The following is an 18840-nucleotide window of genomic DNA, read 5'->3' on the forward strand; positions in this document are numbered from 1 at the left end:
CTGTAGCAGCCTGAAGAAGTCAGAGATCAGCATCCTAGTTCACTGGATATGGCACATACAGAGCAAAAAAGATGGTGTCTATAGTAGAGAGCCTGATAAGCCTCCAAAAACCTAAGAGCACCACTTTCAAGAGTAGCTTGCATTTCTAAGCAGAACAGAAAGGACTACCCATTACTCATACAAGGATCAGGGCCTTCTGTATGCATGGACAACAGACTGGTGGAGCGAAGAGTGAGCAACAGCAGAAAGACAAAGCTTAGCACTGTAAGAAGCAGTCACAACCTACCAATTGCCCAGTTATTGCCAAATACTGATTCTATAATTAGAAGCCATAACCCAGCCAGCAGAAAGCTTTGAAATCATTAGCCTGCATATTAACCAGCACCTGGGGGCTTTTCAATCCTACTAAGCTAACTCAATTGAGCTAATAAGGTGAAACCACATTCATGCTGCCCCTCAGGTTAGTGTCTCCTCCTGATATTATTTAGTTTGAAGGAAAGGGTCTGCTAAGGGATGAGGTGTTCTTTGCCTCCTGGCACTATGGATGGAGAAATCCTTTATTTCCTTAATGAAGTAAGGCATATCCTACATTTAAACTTCTCCATATGTCCTATTTTTGTTCAGGCTCTTACACTTAACATGAATGGCTCCTAGGGATGACAACATCAAAATACTTTCAAAACTACTGAAAGGTCAAACACACACCTTGCTAGAATGAAAAACATATAGATTAAACCCACCATAAACTAAAGACAGGGCATAAAATGGAGGAATTAAAGCTTTCTGAATRAAAATTTTGGACTAAAATAATGGCAATGAAGCAGCCTGAAGCCTGTCCAAGCCTCACCCCTGCAAGCTCACCACCACACTGGCAAATCATCTGCTTCTTTTCAGCAGCCATCTGTGATTGCCTTTATTTAAAGGCATATTAGCAAACAGAGGAGTTGATACAAGTGAAGCATAGGATGACAGATAACTATATTAAATTTATTTTCTACTTCACTCCAGAGTTTACCAATAAAAACATCTGAACTTAATTGCTTTCAAACATGCAAATTTCAAYTCCTCTTCCACACAGTGGCATTAGCGAGAAGTCAATGCCCTGCAGGTAATTACCTCGCTTTTGAACTGTGTTTCCCTTGCCTTCTTTCCCAAGCAAAGCTGCACGGATGTCTCCTACTGCACACACTGCTCTACAGTGTTGGAGACCAAGTTGATGTAGCGTTGGCTGAAAGACAGAGCCCACGAAGACAGATACAGATCTGCCAGGGAACTTCCATTCTCTCTCTTGGTTCCATAGCTTCCCCTCCCCCCTCTTTTTAACATTAAAAAACAGGAATCTATTAATCTCTGCCAGCATCTGGAAAACGCTCCCATCAGCACAAAGCAGCACTAATAACTACTGCCTGGAAAGCGGGTGTGTAGTTTTTTTTTTTTTTTTTTCACCTAACATAACATTCAAACCAGGCTTATTTCTCTTTATGAGAACCATGAGGGAAGACGGTCAAAAGCTTTACTTTTCATTAAGCTAGAAAAAGCAGCCAGATTTCATGAGCTTTTGGAAAGGTTTAATTTTCCTACATGGGGAACTGGAACACAGCGATCCAGAAAGAAGCTTGTCATTAAGAATAAAAGTTCAGAGGACTTAAAGGTATTTTGAGGTATAGCACTGAAAGATTAAAATGGACAAAATACAGCTTTATCCACTAATTTGTAGCAAGCTTCTCCTCAGATAAACAGATCAATACATCCATATTTAAAAATCAAGCTTTACGATKTTTTTTAATAATAAAAAAGTAATAGCCATCTTAATTCTTTACTGAAACATGTTCATGTGCAACTTGCCAGCCACACTGGCAATGAGACTGGTCAAACTAGAATAAAGTCATCTCATCAATTCTAGTAAATTGCAAAATTGGCAGAGGATGTGTATTTGACACAGCCTGCCATTTTTAGAGGTGCCTCTGTTAAGGCTTGCAGAAGTGTTAGGCTGACATTAGGCTGTGTTGTTAGATGAGCTCACATTTTCTTCTTATGCCTTTGGCACTGTTGCTGCTTTTGCTAAACTGAAATGTATTCAGTAGGAGGCAAACACGCTATCTGAAATTGTACTGACCATCTTTGTCATTAGCTTTCTAACACTCATAGCTATAGAAGTACTCAGTCAAAAAACATCTGATGAATTTGGAGATCTTAGATAACTACTGCTTCCTACTGAAGAAAAAACAGAATAATTTAGGTTAGAAGGGACCCCCSTCCGGAGGTCAAGTGGTCCAACCTCCTGCTCAAAACAGGGCTGACGAAGTTGCATCATGTTGGTCTGGGTCCTCCTTGTCCAGCCAAGTTTTAAAAATCTTCATGGATGGAGATTCTCTGGGCAACCTGTTCCAGTGTATAACCATCCTCATAGTGAAAAATTATCAACTCCTAGGAAAAAAATAAAATAGGGCTGTGCACCCACTGTTGTATGTTAACTACTGGATCTCATACAAAACCAAATGACAATCTCGTGCTAGAAAAGGTCTTATTTCCAGTTCGGCGTTTCTTGGACTCAGTGGTCTACACATAACAGGCAGAGAAAATGTCAAGATTCTAGTTCGTAATTAACAGAGATGAGATGCTACTCAGTGCCCTGCAGTTAGCATTTGTACTATATGTTTTCAGGAAACCATTATCTTCCACACTCTAACGGAGAAGAAATGACCTACCTTTTAAAATAGTTGGTGAGATCATGGGTAGCCAAGGGTGAAGGGCACGCTCAAATACTGCTCAGGCCAATTCTCACCTCAGACCAGTAGTATATTKTGTTTCATGGGAATGTGGAATGTGTTGGTTTAGATGGCTGTGATCCAGCTTTCCAGGATGGGAGCTAGAATGTTTTTTTTCCCACAGAGACTGGAGGCCCAGAGRAGAATTTTCCCACTGTACCTGCCTGGGGATTACCTTGTCTGTGACAYATGCAAATGACATTGCTCCTTCTGATTGTCAATCACCTTTCCCCATATAATTTCATACTAAACACTAAATTTTTAATCTTATTTTTACCACTAGCCAACCAAATAAAATTAAGGTTCCATGTTTACCTTGAAGTACTTTGTGGTATCTACCACAGTCCACCTGCATCAAAGTTTTCCTGTGTCTCAGTATCCTACCAGATCTCTCTCTCGGGCAACAAGAGTACACAGAGYTGCTTATACTACACCACTACACAGAGGAAAGACCTTGAAGAAAAATAAGGACAAAACTGCYGCAGAACCCATAACAATACATGGACATGAGGGGCTAACATAGAGGGGGAATGATTATTAAGGGGTACACGGTATAGTCATACACAAGAACTGACCCACACTTGGATTCCTGGAAGATTCCTACTATAATGAGACAAGAAACGTATCACCAAAAAACAAAAACAACAAAAAAACCCACCCCACCACACAACAAAAAACTCAAAAACACTGAAGAAAGCAGAGACCACTATGAGGCTTCTTAAGAGCAGGCTAACGAGCAAGTCTCAGTGAGCCGGTGCATAAACATTTTGCCTGTTGGCAAAGCTTGGGATCAGATCTTATTTAGGTCTCAAGTGAAAAGGAGCACGATTGTCTCTCCTCATCATAAAAGCTCCATGTGATTAGAAGTCTCTGCAGATTCAGCTCCTGCCYAGCACAGAGCTCAAACAGCAGGGGTATAAATCTGGGCTGAAATGCACTGGCAGAGCTACAGAGGGAGAGAAGCTAACCCAGTCCCTGCCTATCCAGTGCTGGCTCCAGGGCTGCCTCTGCTCTCTCATGCTCACAAGAAAAAAATCTGGGGGGTGGGTAGTAATCAAGAAGAAAGTTAAACACATTCTTCATAAACCAAACCTAATTAGARATGTCAGGTTTCATTATGAGCCAAAGCTCTACTGGAGAGGAGTCACTCAGGTCAGATGTATATGGAAGATGTACCTCATTTCTTAAAAATGATATATGCATCTTTCCTCTTCCCACACCACTCCTGAAGGGAAGGTTCTCATAAAGCGTGGGCAGTGGCAGAAACAACTCTACAAAAAACRTTGCCCATTGCACAAAGGAAACATTGGAAGAAGAGTGCCAATACTATTTTACACATAAAAGCATCTTCCCCTTTCCCTCAGAAAGGCTTAAAGCATTCATGCTTAAAACATCCATACAAAGCTGCTACAACAGGTAGTCAATCAGCAGTTTAAGGGCCTCATTCTTTTCCCACTGAAATCATTAGAACAAGATCCATTAACTTCAGAGGRAGCAGATCCAGATTTAAGTGTGAATTTCTTTCCTACCTCTGCTTGCAAGCATCCACTCTATYAAACCACTACTCATCCTGGCCTCTAAACAAGTTCAGGTTTGTTTCATATTCAGGGGACATTAGGCATTAACATCTGCATCCACACGAGAAGCATCRTGTCAAGCATCTACAGCGTATTCACGGCAGTCTGAGAAGCCCAGAAGGAAGGCGGGCCAGTCAGGCTTGTTACAGAAAAAGGAAAAAGTTTGGAAATATAGCTGCTACAGGTTTTGCCATTCTTAGGAAAGGCACTTAGGGTGATAGTGCACAGTGAATGAAGATATTTCCCTCAGCTATAGTGCTCTGTTCGCTCTCAAATTCACCTGGCTCAATGGACTCTGAAGTCCAACTGCAAAGAAGTCATTAGCAGTCCTTCTCACAAAACCTTTGGCTTCAGTTGGCTCCCTGCAGGCTACACATACAGTACAAACCAAGCAAGGATTATTCAGGGCTGTCTGTAGTTTTGGGCTTCAGGGGAATAAACAAGAGAGATTCAAACTGCTTCACACAATGCAACAAAAGGATCCCTTTGACAAAGCAGCAGGGCAGAATTAATTCCTTCAGCAAGCAAAAGGAACTCAGTCATTACACAGTACTTGCTGTCTTAATACTACAAAAATAGGACATTTACTTATTACTGTGTAGGTTTTGCTCTATTTCACATCACAATGTTTGAGCATCAGTCAAAAAACTTCAGCCAAACATAACAGGAGAGCAATGTAATGTCAGATCAGGGCCAAATACAGACCATGAGCTACTATACTTCACAYTGCAGTAACAAATCTGCACTTGTTCACTGCCTGTGTTTAGAAAAAATGTCTTATTAATGCCTCTGACTTACATGGCTGTTACTGTATTTTTTTGTTCTACAACTTCAGGTTAAAACTGGATATACAATTTGTAGCAGTAGTATCTATCTTTCCTTCAGAAATGGACTTAAYGGTCTAACCAGTTGTGTCTAGCTGAAGATCAATGACTTGAATATGTAAAATGACTAGATATCAGACAACATCCAAGCCTTTGCTCTCAARAAATTAGAGGTCAGTCATGTGCTTTTTAGTCTAGATACCAGAACCCATTRGAATAAGATTTCATGGTTATGGAAACTGCAGCTATTGCAATTATACTGTATATATGCTATTCTGCAAGGACTGGAATGCTCTTCACCACCAGCATGTAGCAGAGCCAGACAGCCTGCAGGAGGAGCATCCTGCCTCATGTGCTCTTACCACCCCTAAAAGCCTACCCTGTAGTTCAGTTACCTTTAGGTAGATGCTGTCCTCATCAGAAGCTGCCCTCATCTGAAGCTGCTAATTACACCAGATAAAAGCTCAATCTGAAAACAAGCCTCAAACAAGCAGCAGCACTAGTTGTCAAAGAGCACAAGAGCTTCAAGAAAACTTCATCTCCCAAGTCACCTGTAGCCTTTGCTGAGGCTACTAAGGACAGCAATTTAAAGTCTGACTGGGACAGTGATTCCATATGAAAACCAGCCCAAAGCATCAGCTTTGTACAGGGGATTGCTCTCAAGAACCCAGAACCAAGACACCAATACAGGAGGCAGGATGTCCCCAACTCTCTCTGTGGAAGCCAAACTGTTTGTGAGCTTCAGTTTCATGAATCAGAAACATTTTTGTAGTACTTTCCACAGCACCCCAAAGCATATGATACTTTAGAGCAAAAGTGAAAGTGCTCTACTYGCTGCCCCAATAAGAGCTATCAGAGTGCACAAAATACAAACACAAGCCAAATAAGCTTCACAAATCCACCGAGCATACAATCACTGAATACTTTTTACTCACAGGAGCTGGTCTCAACATGTCAGCCTTCATTTAGACCATTTCAGTAATTCAAACTCCGGCCCTTTAGAGAATTTGAGAATTTAAAGCCTGATTTATAATTATCACTACACTCAATGAGATTCATATATACACATATGTATTTATGAACCAAYCTATCAACAAACTTGCCCTTGGATGATGCTGTGTATAATAAATGTCAAAGCTAACAGATTAGAAAAATGAGATTTAGTGCTTCCACATGAAAATGTCATTGGAATTAATACTGCTCTAGCCTTGACCCCTAATTCTTTTTGACAACAGATCTACAAAGGAAAGCTAGCTGGGCAAGGGAGTATAGCAGGTACCAGGGAACTGGTACCAGAGTCACAGGTCTAGAGAGCTTTGAGACAGACTGCTGCAGATTTGGAGCTTATTTTAGTGATGAAAACCAACCTCAGAATGACAAAAAATACTGGGAGAAAAAAAAGTCCACAGCAGATAAAGTAGCAATACCACTAAGCATTACTGAGGTGTAATAATCTCTGCAGTACTACTGGATATTACTAGCAGTTTCCATCAGAAGGGTATAGCATCTTTTGTAATTCACTGATTCTTGTTACAGACACTGCCCTACAGATTTACTCGTGCAACCTATTCCAAATCTCTTATCTTCTATGACTTCCCTTGAGCTCCCTCAGATCCACAGTACTCTGCCACATAGGAAGGAGAGAAGGCCCTTCATAGAGGAGTTCATCTCCAGACATGCATGATATTAAAGCCTTTAATCTATACCAGCATTACTGGGACTGTGCGGGTGCATTCATCTTTTGCTCACTGAGCTTCACACTAATGGCAATTTTGCATCATTTAGCTGACCACCCCTTCAGTCTGGTTCTTATGCACACCTGTTAAAAATACCATGAAATGCAGTGCTGGAATGGTTCTGCTTGGTTACACCACAGCTTTCCCAAAAGAGTKTTTTTGTGTTCATACACACAGTCACTCTGGTCTACCACTTCTTTGCAAGAGAATCCTAGTGCCCGAAGGAGGTGCCAATCTCCAGGTAAAAGAGCTCCATCAAGATCATTCACACTAAACCTCTACCTACAAGGAGACCAGGCCCACATGGAAGCCTCTTCATAACCTTTGAAGAGATTGGTGGGTCAACATGTGAAGCACTTTGGATTCATACAGAAGAGACATTWCTCTATTCTTACAGAGCATTACTATCTTATACGTCGCTTTTCTTCTGCCATTTGATATTAGCACAGCTCAGACAACCAGGGATGACCTTGTGGTCTGCCATTTCCTGACAGGTTAGACCAGCTGGACTACGGCCCCAGGCTCCCCGTTCCACCAGCTGACCTTTCCGAACTCCCAGCCACAGGAAGCCAGTCATGCTTCATTAACAACAACAAACATGTTTAGTTTCTCTAAAAAAGAAGTACATTAAGCTCTCCAACACACAATTACATTTTTGGAAAAAAGTAATATATCATTCTGAATGCCTCCCTTGACCRGCACAGGAAGAGCAAGGGCGGAAAAAGGCTTCGCTGTGCACATGGTCATTCTGTCCAGTGGTGTAATTAACTGATGAAAACAAGGACCAGACTAGACAGGTTTCGAGGTTTGTTCCCAAAGGTGAGAGGCAGGTACTGCCTATTCACAAGTAACACCACACATATGTATCAGCTGCCTCCTCTGAAAACATACATAATTGCTTCAAAAGTATGTTGTGGATTCCAAAAGGGTTTAAATCTCTACGATGAAGAGCTGCATAAAAATGACAAGTACTGCAACATGTAATATTAGTCCCAGTGTTCAGTCACCCAGGTGATTTCTGCCTTCAATTCCATTGCAAGGGCAGCTGTCAATTGACTCGCGCCCCGAGACAGCAAACATCAACACAAAACCAAGCTCTAYGCAACTCGGATACCGACAGTCTCAAACTTCTTTATCTGCTTCATTCTCAGTGCAGGAAGTATTTCAACAGGACAACAGGTATCTTGTGTGGACAGAAGAGAAGGAAGAAAAGACACTTTTTGCATAGCTGGTTAACAAATCATTTCCTCTGAAAGCTCAGATGAAAGGCACAAGCTGCAGATACACCAAAAATAAAGGCAATATGTTCTTCCATTCTGTAAATTATTTCTCCACAGCCAAATAGATCCAGAGCTCCTCTGCCTTTATTTCATCTAGTCCCCTCCAGCCTCTCCAGCTTCCACAGATACCCGTTCTCTTACAACAGCATAGTTAAACATGCAAAAAAACGGAAAAGCCAGTGATATCTCCATTCAGCACATTCTTGAAACTGCACTTCAATGTTAAATCAAAAAGACTTGCAACCAAATTCAAATCATCCTTCCCAACTGAGACAGCAAAAAGAAACAGCTAAGAAACAAAGCCTCATCTCGCAAACCAGGAAGGAGGATGGAAAATACCTGCCCTTCACCTGCCTCACCACATGTTCTGTTCCCTTATTCATACATAATCTTCCTTTACCTCTGTCAAATAGATTATTATTCATCATGTTTATACAAGCTTAAACAGAGCTTGATGTCATCATGCTACAGATGCTTACAGGCTATTTTTAAAGTTGCATCTTTACTGCAAGATTGCTTCAGTAAAAGTTATCAGTCTCTTTAAAACAATAAAGAGCATCTTAACACACAAATGCTCAGACACTAACAAAAAAAAAAAAAAAAAAAAAAAAAAAAAACCACCCTGTCCATGCTTCAGGCTTACTCCTTCGCACCTACCTTTCCCGGTAGTCATTCTCTGCAGTGCTCCGGAGATGCTGGGGAAGAGCGCTGTGCTCCCGGAGCAGCCCCACAGTACATGTCTCTCAGCAACTTAAGCACCAGCAAACTCTCCACCCTCCCAAACGACTCGTGTGTGAGACCTAGCAGGCGATTGCCACCGCTCCTCCAAAATAAAAGCCTGCCCAGCGTTCAGCTGAGCACCGTGCATCTTCCTAAGCCTGTTTGCTCACATCGCCCCCTCTTCACTCTTTAAAGTATTTTTAAAGCATGAGACAGTTATTTAAAAAGTTGTGTAACAGTAAATGAGCAGAGCTGGTCTTGTCCAYTTATACCTCCCACAAATACAAATTATCAGTCTTTCTCATCTGAATATCACTGATACCTTACTGCTTTCTCTACCCCCACACAGGTAAAGGGGTCCTTCTTCCTTCCTTTTTTCTGTCATAGGAATTCTGAGTCAATGAAATGAATTTTCTATTTTTTTTTTATTTCAACTTGAAAGTTGAGTAGTCATAGTCAGTATTCATAGAATGCAAGCCATGACGGAAAGCTAAGTCACACAGAGGCATGAATCCAGAACAGTGTAGTGCCTGTCAGTTCAAAATGTTTTTGTAGTATCAGGGAAAGTACCCCTCCTTCCAGTCTGTAGTTCTGGTGCTTTGAAGCACACCCACAAACAATATCCCACTCACAAYACTTGGGCTGTTCTTCTCCTTGTAACATCAAAATAGCATTCAGTGGATAGACTTTATTATTAGTATAAAAAGTAAAGYTAGAAAAGTTCAAGTTTTCATCTAATTGTCAAGTTCTCAATCTCATCATAAACATGYAAACTTATGCAAAAAATAGCATATTTACCTTAAAGAATACTCTTGAATAGAGCTASTGCTGTATTTAAGGTAACATTGCTCTTTCTTTGTACACTTTCAGTAACTGGAATTCTTGCATTTGCTATTTTAAATAGATTAACTTAGACCTCAACAAACAGCATTGCCTAACACAAGCAGGCAACTATYAGAACTGCATCATCCTTTTTCCTTACTGTGTAAGCATACGCAAGGGAGAGATTTCAGCTCCAGCCTTCTGACTCCATCTTCTGCTGCCATTCCCTTGTAGCCCAGCACTAGTACCARCCACCTCTACTATCCCCAAATCTTGTTATCCTAAAAGTCAAAATTCAATCAAGTTCAAACTCCTCTCTACCCAGAGGTACCGAATAGGCACGCCTCCCAGTGTGAAAAGGACTCCCAGAAAGGCTTTGACTTAAGTAGAAAAGGAGATTTGATATCAAGAAATACCACACTATGATTTTGCAATGACCAAAAGCATGAAAATACACCAAAGCACTTTTCGTTTACCCATAGCTTTGGTTTGGTGGTCATTTCCTACCAGTTTGCATCCAGGAGACAGTCAAGCTCCAGGACACATTAAGAACKAATTGAAAACTATGTAATTTTCTGGAGCCCAAGCCTGATCCAAAGACCGTTTAAACCCATGGAAAATCTGCGTGACCCGAGCGCAGGTCCTTCCAGACATCAGGCCGAGAAAAACAGAGCAACATGAATTTCTCTGAGTAGAGTAAAATCTCTGTTTATGTCCAACAGCCTCTCCCCAGATCACAACTAATTACAGATCATCACGCAACGCCACACGAAGACAGCCGCAGACTAGCTGGCAATTATTGGCTCTTTCATGCTGAAAACCTATTTCTCCCAAGGGAACGAGACATCTGCATAATTAGCAAAAGCAGTTACACAAAAAATAATTAGCTTGCTGAAAGCCTGAAGGGGTAAAAACTATAATTTTTGCTTCAAGAGGCTGACTAATAACATGCAAAATAACAAAACACAGACAGACTATGAGTTATTGTGAAATCTAACATGGATTTTAACTCTATATTCTAGCTACAAGGCCTTCGGGTATCCTGGCAACAAGCACATTGCTTTGGCATAGCAAGACCTCCCCATCTTAATGGAACACCTTCGACTACTGTGCCAGCCTCCCCCACGCCACRACCCTTGTGTGATTCTTGCATTAAATAAAAAAATCCTTTTGTGTATCTAGATACACAAAAATAACCAYGCATTTCAGGACAAACTCAAAAGGAATACTAAAGGATCATAGTCTAAGAAAATAAGTATATAGAAGAAGAATGGAATGATTTTCAAAGTCTTGCAAGATTCACAATCTGATTAGAGTTCATTATTATGTTTACACACGGGATCAGAATATGCCCTATTATTTTAAAAAACAGTATTAGTTGACTGAATAGATTTTTGTTCATTTATCGTCTCCCAGCAAGCATTAGTTGTTTAAGGGAAATCTTTAATGACTTGCAGCACACTTACTAACCTCCAAATTTATCTACAGAATTGCTGCTGCAGCTCTTTCTTTTATTTGAATAATTCTTTTATTTAAATTATTTCAATGACCTGCTAGAGAAAAGTTATCCAAAACAGTAATCTCAGGGCTAAAAAAAATCAATTTTAGTCATAGTTCTACTTTGATCATTTTATTTATTTATTTAGGCAAATTTTAGAAAGGGGTGCTCTTCCTGCCTGCCTACTGCTGTTATATGCTATAATAAGTCAGGTCTGACAACTATTTTCAAATCCTGTTGTAATCAGCACATTCTGGTGCTGCCGGAGCCCAGTTACGAGCAGTATTTTTAGCCAACAGTTTGCTCACAGTTACCCATCTCAGAAGTACAAAATCCAAATATTCAGCCACCTTAAAAAAAAAAAAAAAAAAAAAAAAAAGGCTTGATCTGCTGAGAAGTCGTGATATAACTTCAGTTATATTTTGCCATATCAAAGCCATGATTTAACTCCAGATAACAAAAAGTCCTTCCTCCAGGGGTGCTGGTTTCCAGCCAGATCTGTTCTGCAGTCAGGACCCTGCTGACGGCACTGCTGCTTTTCCCACCCCATGCCGGGAGCAGTTCAGTGCAGAAAACCCAGGCAGAACAAGGAGACACTGCTCCTTCTGCAGGACTATTTTACACAGACTAGTGCTTCTAGAGCTGCAGTCCCCATGAAGGTATGTCTGCCCACCTCCCCAGACCTCCAAGACGCTAATGCAGCCTGTATAGCACTAGAAATAGTACAAGCTAGCTATGAACGGGAGCCAACGGGAGCTGGTAAGACACGGTACAACTCCACCTTGTTGCTTGATCTAATCTGATCAAGGGCAGGCCACAAAACACAACGTTTAAAGTGCTAGGAGCTAGTCTATGCTTACACATTTGCCACTACCACTCCGCAACTAGGAGAAAGAAATTTCCTCCTCTGAGCTAGTTCTCTCAAAAATGATTCTAAAAGCAAGCAATACATATAGACTACTTTCTAGTTCTTAAGCTTATCCCTTAAAAAAAAAAAGCCATCACTTAAAAAATATATATACCTATATATTAGCCACAGGCAAAAAAAGAAAAACAGAATAAAAGCTTTGATAACTAGCTCTTAGCGGCAGTTACAAACACAGGAAGTACACAAACTTAGACACTATAAAACACAATCCCTAAACAATACGAACTTTAAAATGGAATAGAATTACATTCTTATTCTATTGAACTATTACACTATTATTACATGTTTGCATTAACATATACACTTCCTTCTGTGAATCCCTTCGATGAAGGGCATTAAATTGAAAAAGTTTAAGTTATTGATAAATTTACCTTAAGAAAAGTTGAAACAGAAGTTCTATTTCCCTAATGAAACTCATAAGGAAAACAGCTTTAATAATGTCCTAGTGTTCTTGAAATTTGTCCTTCATTCACTTCTGATACTACTAGGAAGTTAGAAAGTCTAACTAAACATCAGTTTCATTTTCTGCAAAAGCTATATGCATATTTCTGAATAATCTTCCCTACTTGCCTTCCCTAACAGAAAGCTTGTTCCGCTGCCATTCGAATGCATCACCAACACAAAAATTAAAAAACACACAAGGAGAGAATACAAGCATTTCTACTCACCACTTGAGCTCTGGATCATGTTTCCAGACTTTTGGACCTCATCGAATTTTGTAAAAATTACATTCAACCTGTTTGAAAGTCAAATATTAAAAATATGAATATCTAAATTTGATTTTTAGGATCCTTTTCATTTAGGATATCACAGGAGGAATTCTGCTTCAGTGAAGCCACTAAGAGTTTTGCCAACAGTGCCAATGAGGATGGAAGTTATGTGTAGTAATACGAAGGAAGAAAAGAAAAGAAAATGCAATAGCTGATAAGAAAAAGATAAACTGAAGGACAGATACTACAGAGACATCTTAGAGATATGAACTGAAACATGACACTACTGAATGAGATATGTCTCATTGTAAATATACTTCCATTTCATTACTGTTTTGATTATCTTTTAGCTATCTGCAGAAACAGAAGGAGGGGAGAAAAAAAGCAAGCTTGATASAACATTCCTGTTTGGCCTTGTCATTTTCCATTCGTGTCATAGGTCTGCTGGAGTGGAAGATCTTTATTACATCTCTTTATTCCTTCCTAGAGAGTTTATTAGTTTAGGCCACTTTGTAGCAGAAGTTTCCACTGGAAAACAAGAGAGGCCATAGTACTGCTTCCCTGTGCACCCCACCTCTGTGGAACAGTACTTGCACATTCCCTCCTCCCACTGTGCAACAGCATGCTGCCATCTAGTCTTTCCTCGGGTCTAACAGTGTCGAAAACTTGACTCYCAATTGCCCTCACCTCCCGTTAAAGCACTGTGCAGGTAGCACAGCCCCAGCTCTGGAAGGAGAGAGGCAGGCAGCAGSATCAAGTAGCATAGAGCAAGTTAAGGCACAACTTCTCCGTAACTGCAGCAGAATTTGGTTGCTGGTACCACATATACCCACTAGTGTGACAGCAGCACTGGTACCCTGACTACTGCTAGCAGACAGCAGAACAGGTTATACCAAACCCATAGCCCAGTAAGACCTTGAGAAGTTCCTGCTGCTCTTGGGGCCCTTCAAGTAAGTTCCAGAGCTACAAACTAGTCCTTACAGATGTAAGGTCAGATCATCCTGACCCAACCTCCCCCAGGGGCCAGTAAGAGGAGACAGGACTACTCATCTCCTTACTGTGGGCAGCTGCACTTGAATATCGCCTTCACAGCTCTGTCCTATTGCTGCTCTCTTTCCGTTCTCAAAGCTTCCCGGTACCCTCCCAGACTGCCCTAGATCCATGGCTCTAGCCTTGCTCAGCTGCGCCCCAATCTTGGGAGGCACAGAGCACTTTAACAGCACAGTACCTTGACTAAACTTCCAAAGAGCTCAGCAGCTCTTGTCTGGGGCTAGATTTTCAAAAGCATTTAGGATTCYCTTTCTCAGCTCCTCAGTCTCTCAGCCAGAAGCATCGGGGGAATACACATGCAGCCTTTGCACACAACCTGTTGCATCTGAATGGAGGAGATTTCAACAGAAGCAGCATCACCTTAGAGTCTAAAGAGCTTCTGAGCAGTACATGTGCTTGCTCTTACTGTAAAATATTGACATATGATGTTTTAATAGCCAAACCACTTAAATCCTGAATAGTACCTGAAGTATGAAGCCAATCCAATGAACTGCAGGGTGAAAAAAACTGGGCTCTGGGCTATCTCTTATCAAGTCTCAACTAAGCACAGATTTAAAAAGTAAAGAATTAAAAGACCTCTCGGTATCTTTTCTTTGAGAATGTGAACTCCAGGATCGCACATCCTCTGCCTAGCGCCTACCTCCAAGAAGATGACAACCATTAGTCCAGAAATTACTATCATGATTTGACAGCAAAAATAGAGGGACAGACTTTTTTAATCCTTGAGCTGGCAATATTGGCTGTGGGTGTTCTTTCCCTAATGACATCCTCCTAAATTGCATATAAACAGGCTACTCTGAAATGACCTCTCTACACATACAGAACACAAAAAAACAACACAACTCTTCATTATCTAAGTTCAGTAGATTTCTAGAATAATTTTATTGGATTTTTAGTGGCCATAACTTTGAAATACTTAGAGGTAAKGGATCACATTAAATGAAACTTAAGTATTTGTAGGAAGAAAAAAATAATCATAATCAGAGGAAATGTTTCAATTAACTACTTCTAAAACCTGCTAAAGCAAGGAAGAGAACAGAGAAACCCAAACAGGCTGGAACATAAGGACGTTCTCAACTTACCGAGACTGGGGCAGTCCTTTTTTACTGAGGTCAGCCCTTACGCGTTCACCAACATGTCTGTAAATTTCCACAAGGCTGTTTATTGCTGCGTCTCGAACCTGAATGAGATACAAGAGAAATCATCTTAATTTAAATAAACACATTCTTACTTTTCCTAGGAGAAAATTTGCATATTTCTCAGCAACAACAGTTGCCTCTATATACATGTGATCACAGCGCTCATGAAGTAGTTTCCATTTCTAAATTTCAGATTATGCAGTATTATCAGAACTATTTTTTACCAAAATGGCAGCCAAGATGCAAGAAGCTGAAAGATTTGCCCAGAAACATGCAACGCATTAAGCTGCCTTTCCAAATTTCATTTATTGTCTGCAACAAGCAAGTTTTCTGAATAAAAAAACTTGGTGAAAGACAAGAATAGACATCATATTGTTAGGTTATAAAAAATTGATTTTTTTAAATGCAGTCTCATAAGCTTGTTTTTTTTAAATGTTGACAACAGAAGACAGAGAGAGGGAGAAGTAACCAGTCACCTGTGTCACTATGTCAAAAGCTGAGGAAGGCTCAGTACTGAATTCTCCTATTGGAGACTAAGAATTTCCTAACCAAAAATTCTCAAAACTACTGCTGTAGCCAAGTTGATTCCAGATCTGAGACACCAACCTGGATGACATTACCCAAAACGGAGAAACATTTATATAAAAATACATGTGACAGAAGAATAAAGATATGCATACCTAGTTCTTTGGGGGCCCACTCTAAGTCAACAAGAGCTTCGCAGCAGTGTCATGGAGCTACAATTAACATCTCCTAGCACCTAGTCGCATACTTCTACTGAGCAGGAAAAGCCCAGATACTTACTGCAATCCAACGAGTTTTATGAACATCAGGAATAATTAGTGCACAAGCTATATGGAAAATTATTTGGCTTAGATTCTTAGCTGAATAATTTTGCATGTTTAAATTGCTTTGCAAGACACTGGCTGCCAAGCACATCCTTCCCCTCCAGCTCCCAGCAGAAGGGCCACAAATCTGAGTAAAGTGTCACCTCACCAGTGCACTGAAAAACAAYCCCTCCATCAGACACAGCAGGCAGAAGGTAAACTATCTGCTCTGCCTACAGCACCTACAAAGCCATGCACTTCTGCTTGCTTCTAATTCTGCACACACCTGCACAGAAAAGGTTCCCAAAGCAGAGGCTGTTGGATGACTGCACTGAAACAACTACTGAGAAAGCAGAGCTGCAAAGGGAGCAAGAATCAATGTGGCAGCACAGCACCTCTGTGCCGACAGTCCAGCAGCTACCCCAGTGCCTGCACACACCAGCACCAGATGCAACACGTTGTGCATGCAAATTAAAATCCCCTACAGGTTGGAGCCAAAGTATAGACAGGCACACACACACTACTTCCTAGGAAAACATGACTAATACTTGACTCACCCTTCCTTTTTTTTTTTTTTTTTTGTTTTTGTTTATTTTTTCTTAAATTTAAATCCTAACAGCAGGCTAACACTAGTCAGGGCTCTAGGGCACAGTTCCCTGGTTCGCAGATCCAGCCTTGCCCTCCACATCCAAGGGCAAGGGAGAAGAGGTCACTCAGGATAGCGACGCGTGAGATCAGGTGTGCAGGAGCCTCCTGCTCACACCTGCTCAGGACAGCAGAGGAAGAGACCAACGYGTGCGAAGGACAGAGTGTACTGTGCAAACAGTGCACGCTTCACACCAGGACACAGATCCCGGCACAACGGCASATGTAGGACATTAGCCCAGTCTCAGTTAAATGCTATGGGGGAATAGTAAGTGCCAACTAATTGACACAGGCTCTTACAGCAAGATCGGGGGGAAAAAAAATCCCCCCTGAAGTACAGCAGAACAAGGCATTACAGTAGGGCACCGAAGCTAGATGGAAAGATGTTTTAAACACTCGGGCTGCTTATATGAAACAGAGCATCCCTTCAAGCAGCTGTCCTGCCCCAGGGCTACAGGGCCTGCTACAAGGAGGGCAGGGACTCGGAGCTCTGCTCTCCCCACGTGGGTCCACCTGGCTGCTCTCCCCCAGCAGGGCAGGGCAGCAGACGTGTCAGCGCAGGAATTCAGGCCTGGCAAGCGTCACGCGCCGAGCGCGAGCTTCGTGCAGCCAGCTCCCGTCTCGCGCTCCCCCTCCGCAGCGCCCACGGCGGCGGGGAACCGGCCTGCCCCGACGCTCAGCCCACGCGCCCGCCGCGGCGGCTGAGGCGCGCTCTGCTGCGGGCCCCGTGCCGGGAAGCTCTGCTAGACGACACGTGCCCACCGTGCCCCCTCCACCCGCAGCAGGGACAGCCCTTCACGCAGGCTCTTACACCGCTCCGACGGGTTGCGTGTGTGCAGGAAGTTAACCAGAGCTGCGCTGGCAGCGCTGTGTAAGCACACATGGCAGGAAGCCCCTACCACCACACTTCGCCTTCCATAGCAATAACCAAGCTTTCACGTTCATACTCTCATTTTTCAGAAAACAGCACAAGAGTAARTACGGTTTCACACAAGCTACTCGCTCGGTTGTATGAGCTCTTAAAAGCTGCATTAGTTTAAAACCAGAAAATCCCCCCTCCCAAAATATTTTTCCAAAAATGGCAGTAACAAAATAGCTTCTACTCCTGAAACAAAAGGGAAGGGATACTGTTCTTGACATGGATCTCTGCTTCTCCACCGTATTTCACCAAGAGAKGGCAGCATTGACCAACCATCAGCAGCTCTGGTCTCCAAGAGCTCAGAAAAAGGCACTATGCAGCTGGCAGGAGAAGCCTTTCCAGAGCCCAGCCCTGTTGAACCAGGAGYTGTGATTTGTGATTTGACAGTAATTTGTGTCTGATCAGCTCGGGCTTTCCAGAGAGGCAGCAGGAGAGCAGGCGGGAGAGTAGCCTGCTCCCCATTGCAACTGGGCAATCAGGATAGCAAGCTGTGCCAGGCACAGGAGAAAGGCTGTGGAGCAGGATAACACGCTCCATAGCTCCCTCACCAACCTTCTGGCTGTTGCAACTGCTCACCGTGATGGCAGGACCAGGGTGTCTCTGCCTGTGCAACAGAAACAGAAGTCCTGAAGCTAGCAAGGAAAGACTGCTCTGGATTTAGTCCTCCCCTTTATTTAGGGAAGGCCCTGACAGTCATGGAAACATGGCCAACTCCAGAATCCAAGTAAACCCAACCCCTAGCTGGCCACCCATCCCAAGCTCCCCCATCACTCAAACAGCCACTCTAGACCTGGCTTACATGCATGTGCCATCCATTCTGGCAGGACGAACAGGGAYATTCAAAAGCTGCTAGTACTTGCTATAGATGACGTTAATCCTAGCCCTGGCCCCCCACCTCCTCACTTCTCACCACCCTCACTCACATCTGATTTCAGATTAGATTACAAACTCTCCACAGCAAGAAATCTCCTCCTTGCAATCGAACAGCACTTAGAACAACTGGGTCTGCCCCAGCTTAGTATATTAACACTGCAGTAGAACTGGCTCTTCTGTGGCAGCAGAGAAAGTACCCAAAACGGATCTTTTTCAGTGAGTATTTTTTAATTTGGCTTATACTGCTGGTTTAARGCTCCTATACAGCTTGCCTCACCTCCATCCCTTATTGAAAAATCTACCCATGCAACTTTTGGCAGCACATGGCCAGGCTGTCAGACTGATCCCATCTGCCCTCCCTGCCCTGAGCAGTTCTCATCCGATGGTGCTGGCTGCTGCACTGAGCCCAGAGGGATCCCTGTAGCTGCTCTTGTGTTCAGGCAGATAGTGCTAGGTGCAAATTCCCTTTCCACAAAGATTTTCTTTCACAGCTCTGCAGACTGAGGGTGCTCTGTTGAACTCCT

The 18840-nt window shown here is 42.3% G+C and overlaps 1 protein-coding gene across 1 annotated transcript in view; it reads right to left on the reverse strand.

Annotated features, from left to right (window-relative positions):
• CLASP1 (cytoplasmic linker associated protein 1) overlaps nt 1–18840 on the reverse strand; it is a 176060-nt gene that overhangs the window by 113202 nt on the left and 44018 nt on the right. Inside the window, exons 7-8 of the mRNA XM_085311005.1 lie at nt 14996–15093; nt 12822–12889 (exon numbers count right to left, since the gene is read on the reverse strand). Of these exons, the coding sequence (XP_085167131.1) occupies nt 12822–12889; nt 14996–15093 (166 nt within the window). The remainder of the gene's footprint in view (nt 1–12821; nt 12890–14995; nt 15094–18840) is intronic.

This window comes from Rhea americana, unplaced genomic scaffold (assembly GCF_003343005.1).
Source record: "Rhea americana isolate MKP2758 unplaced genomic scaffold, rheAme1 scaffold_33, whole genome shotgun sequence".
NCBI lineage: Eukaryota > Metazoa > Chordata > Aves > Rheiformes > Rheidae > Rhea > Rhea americana.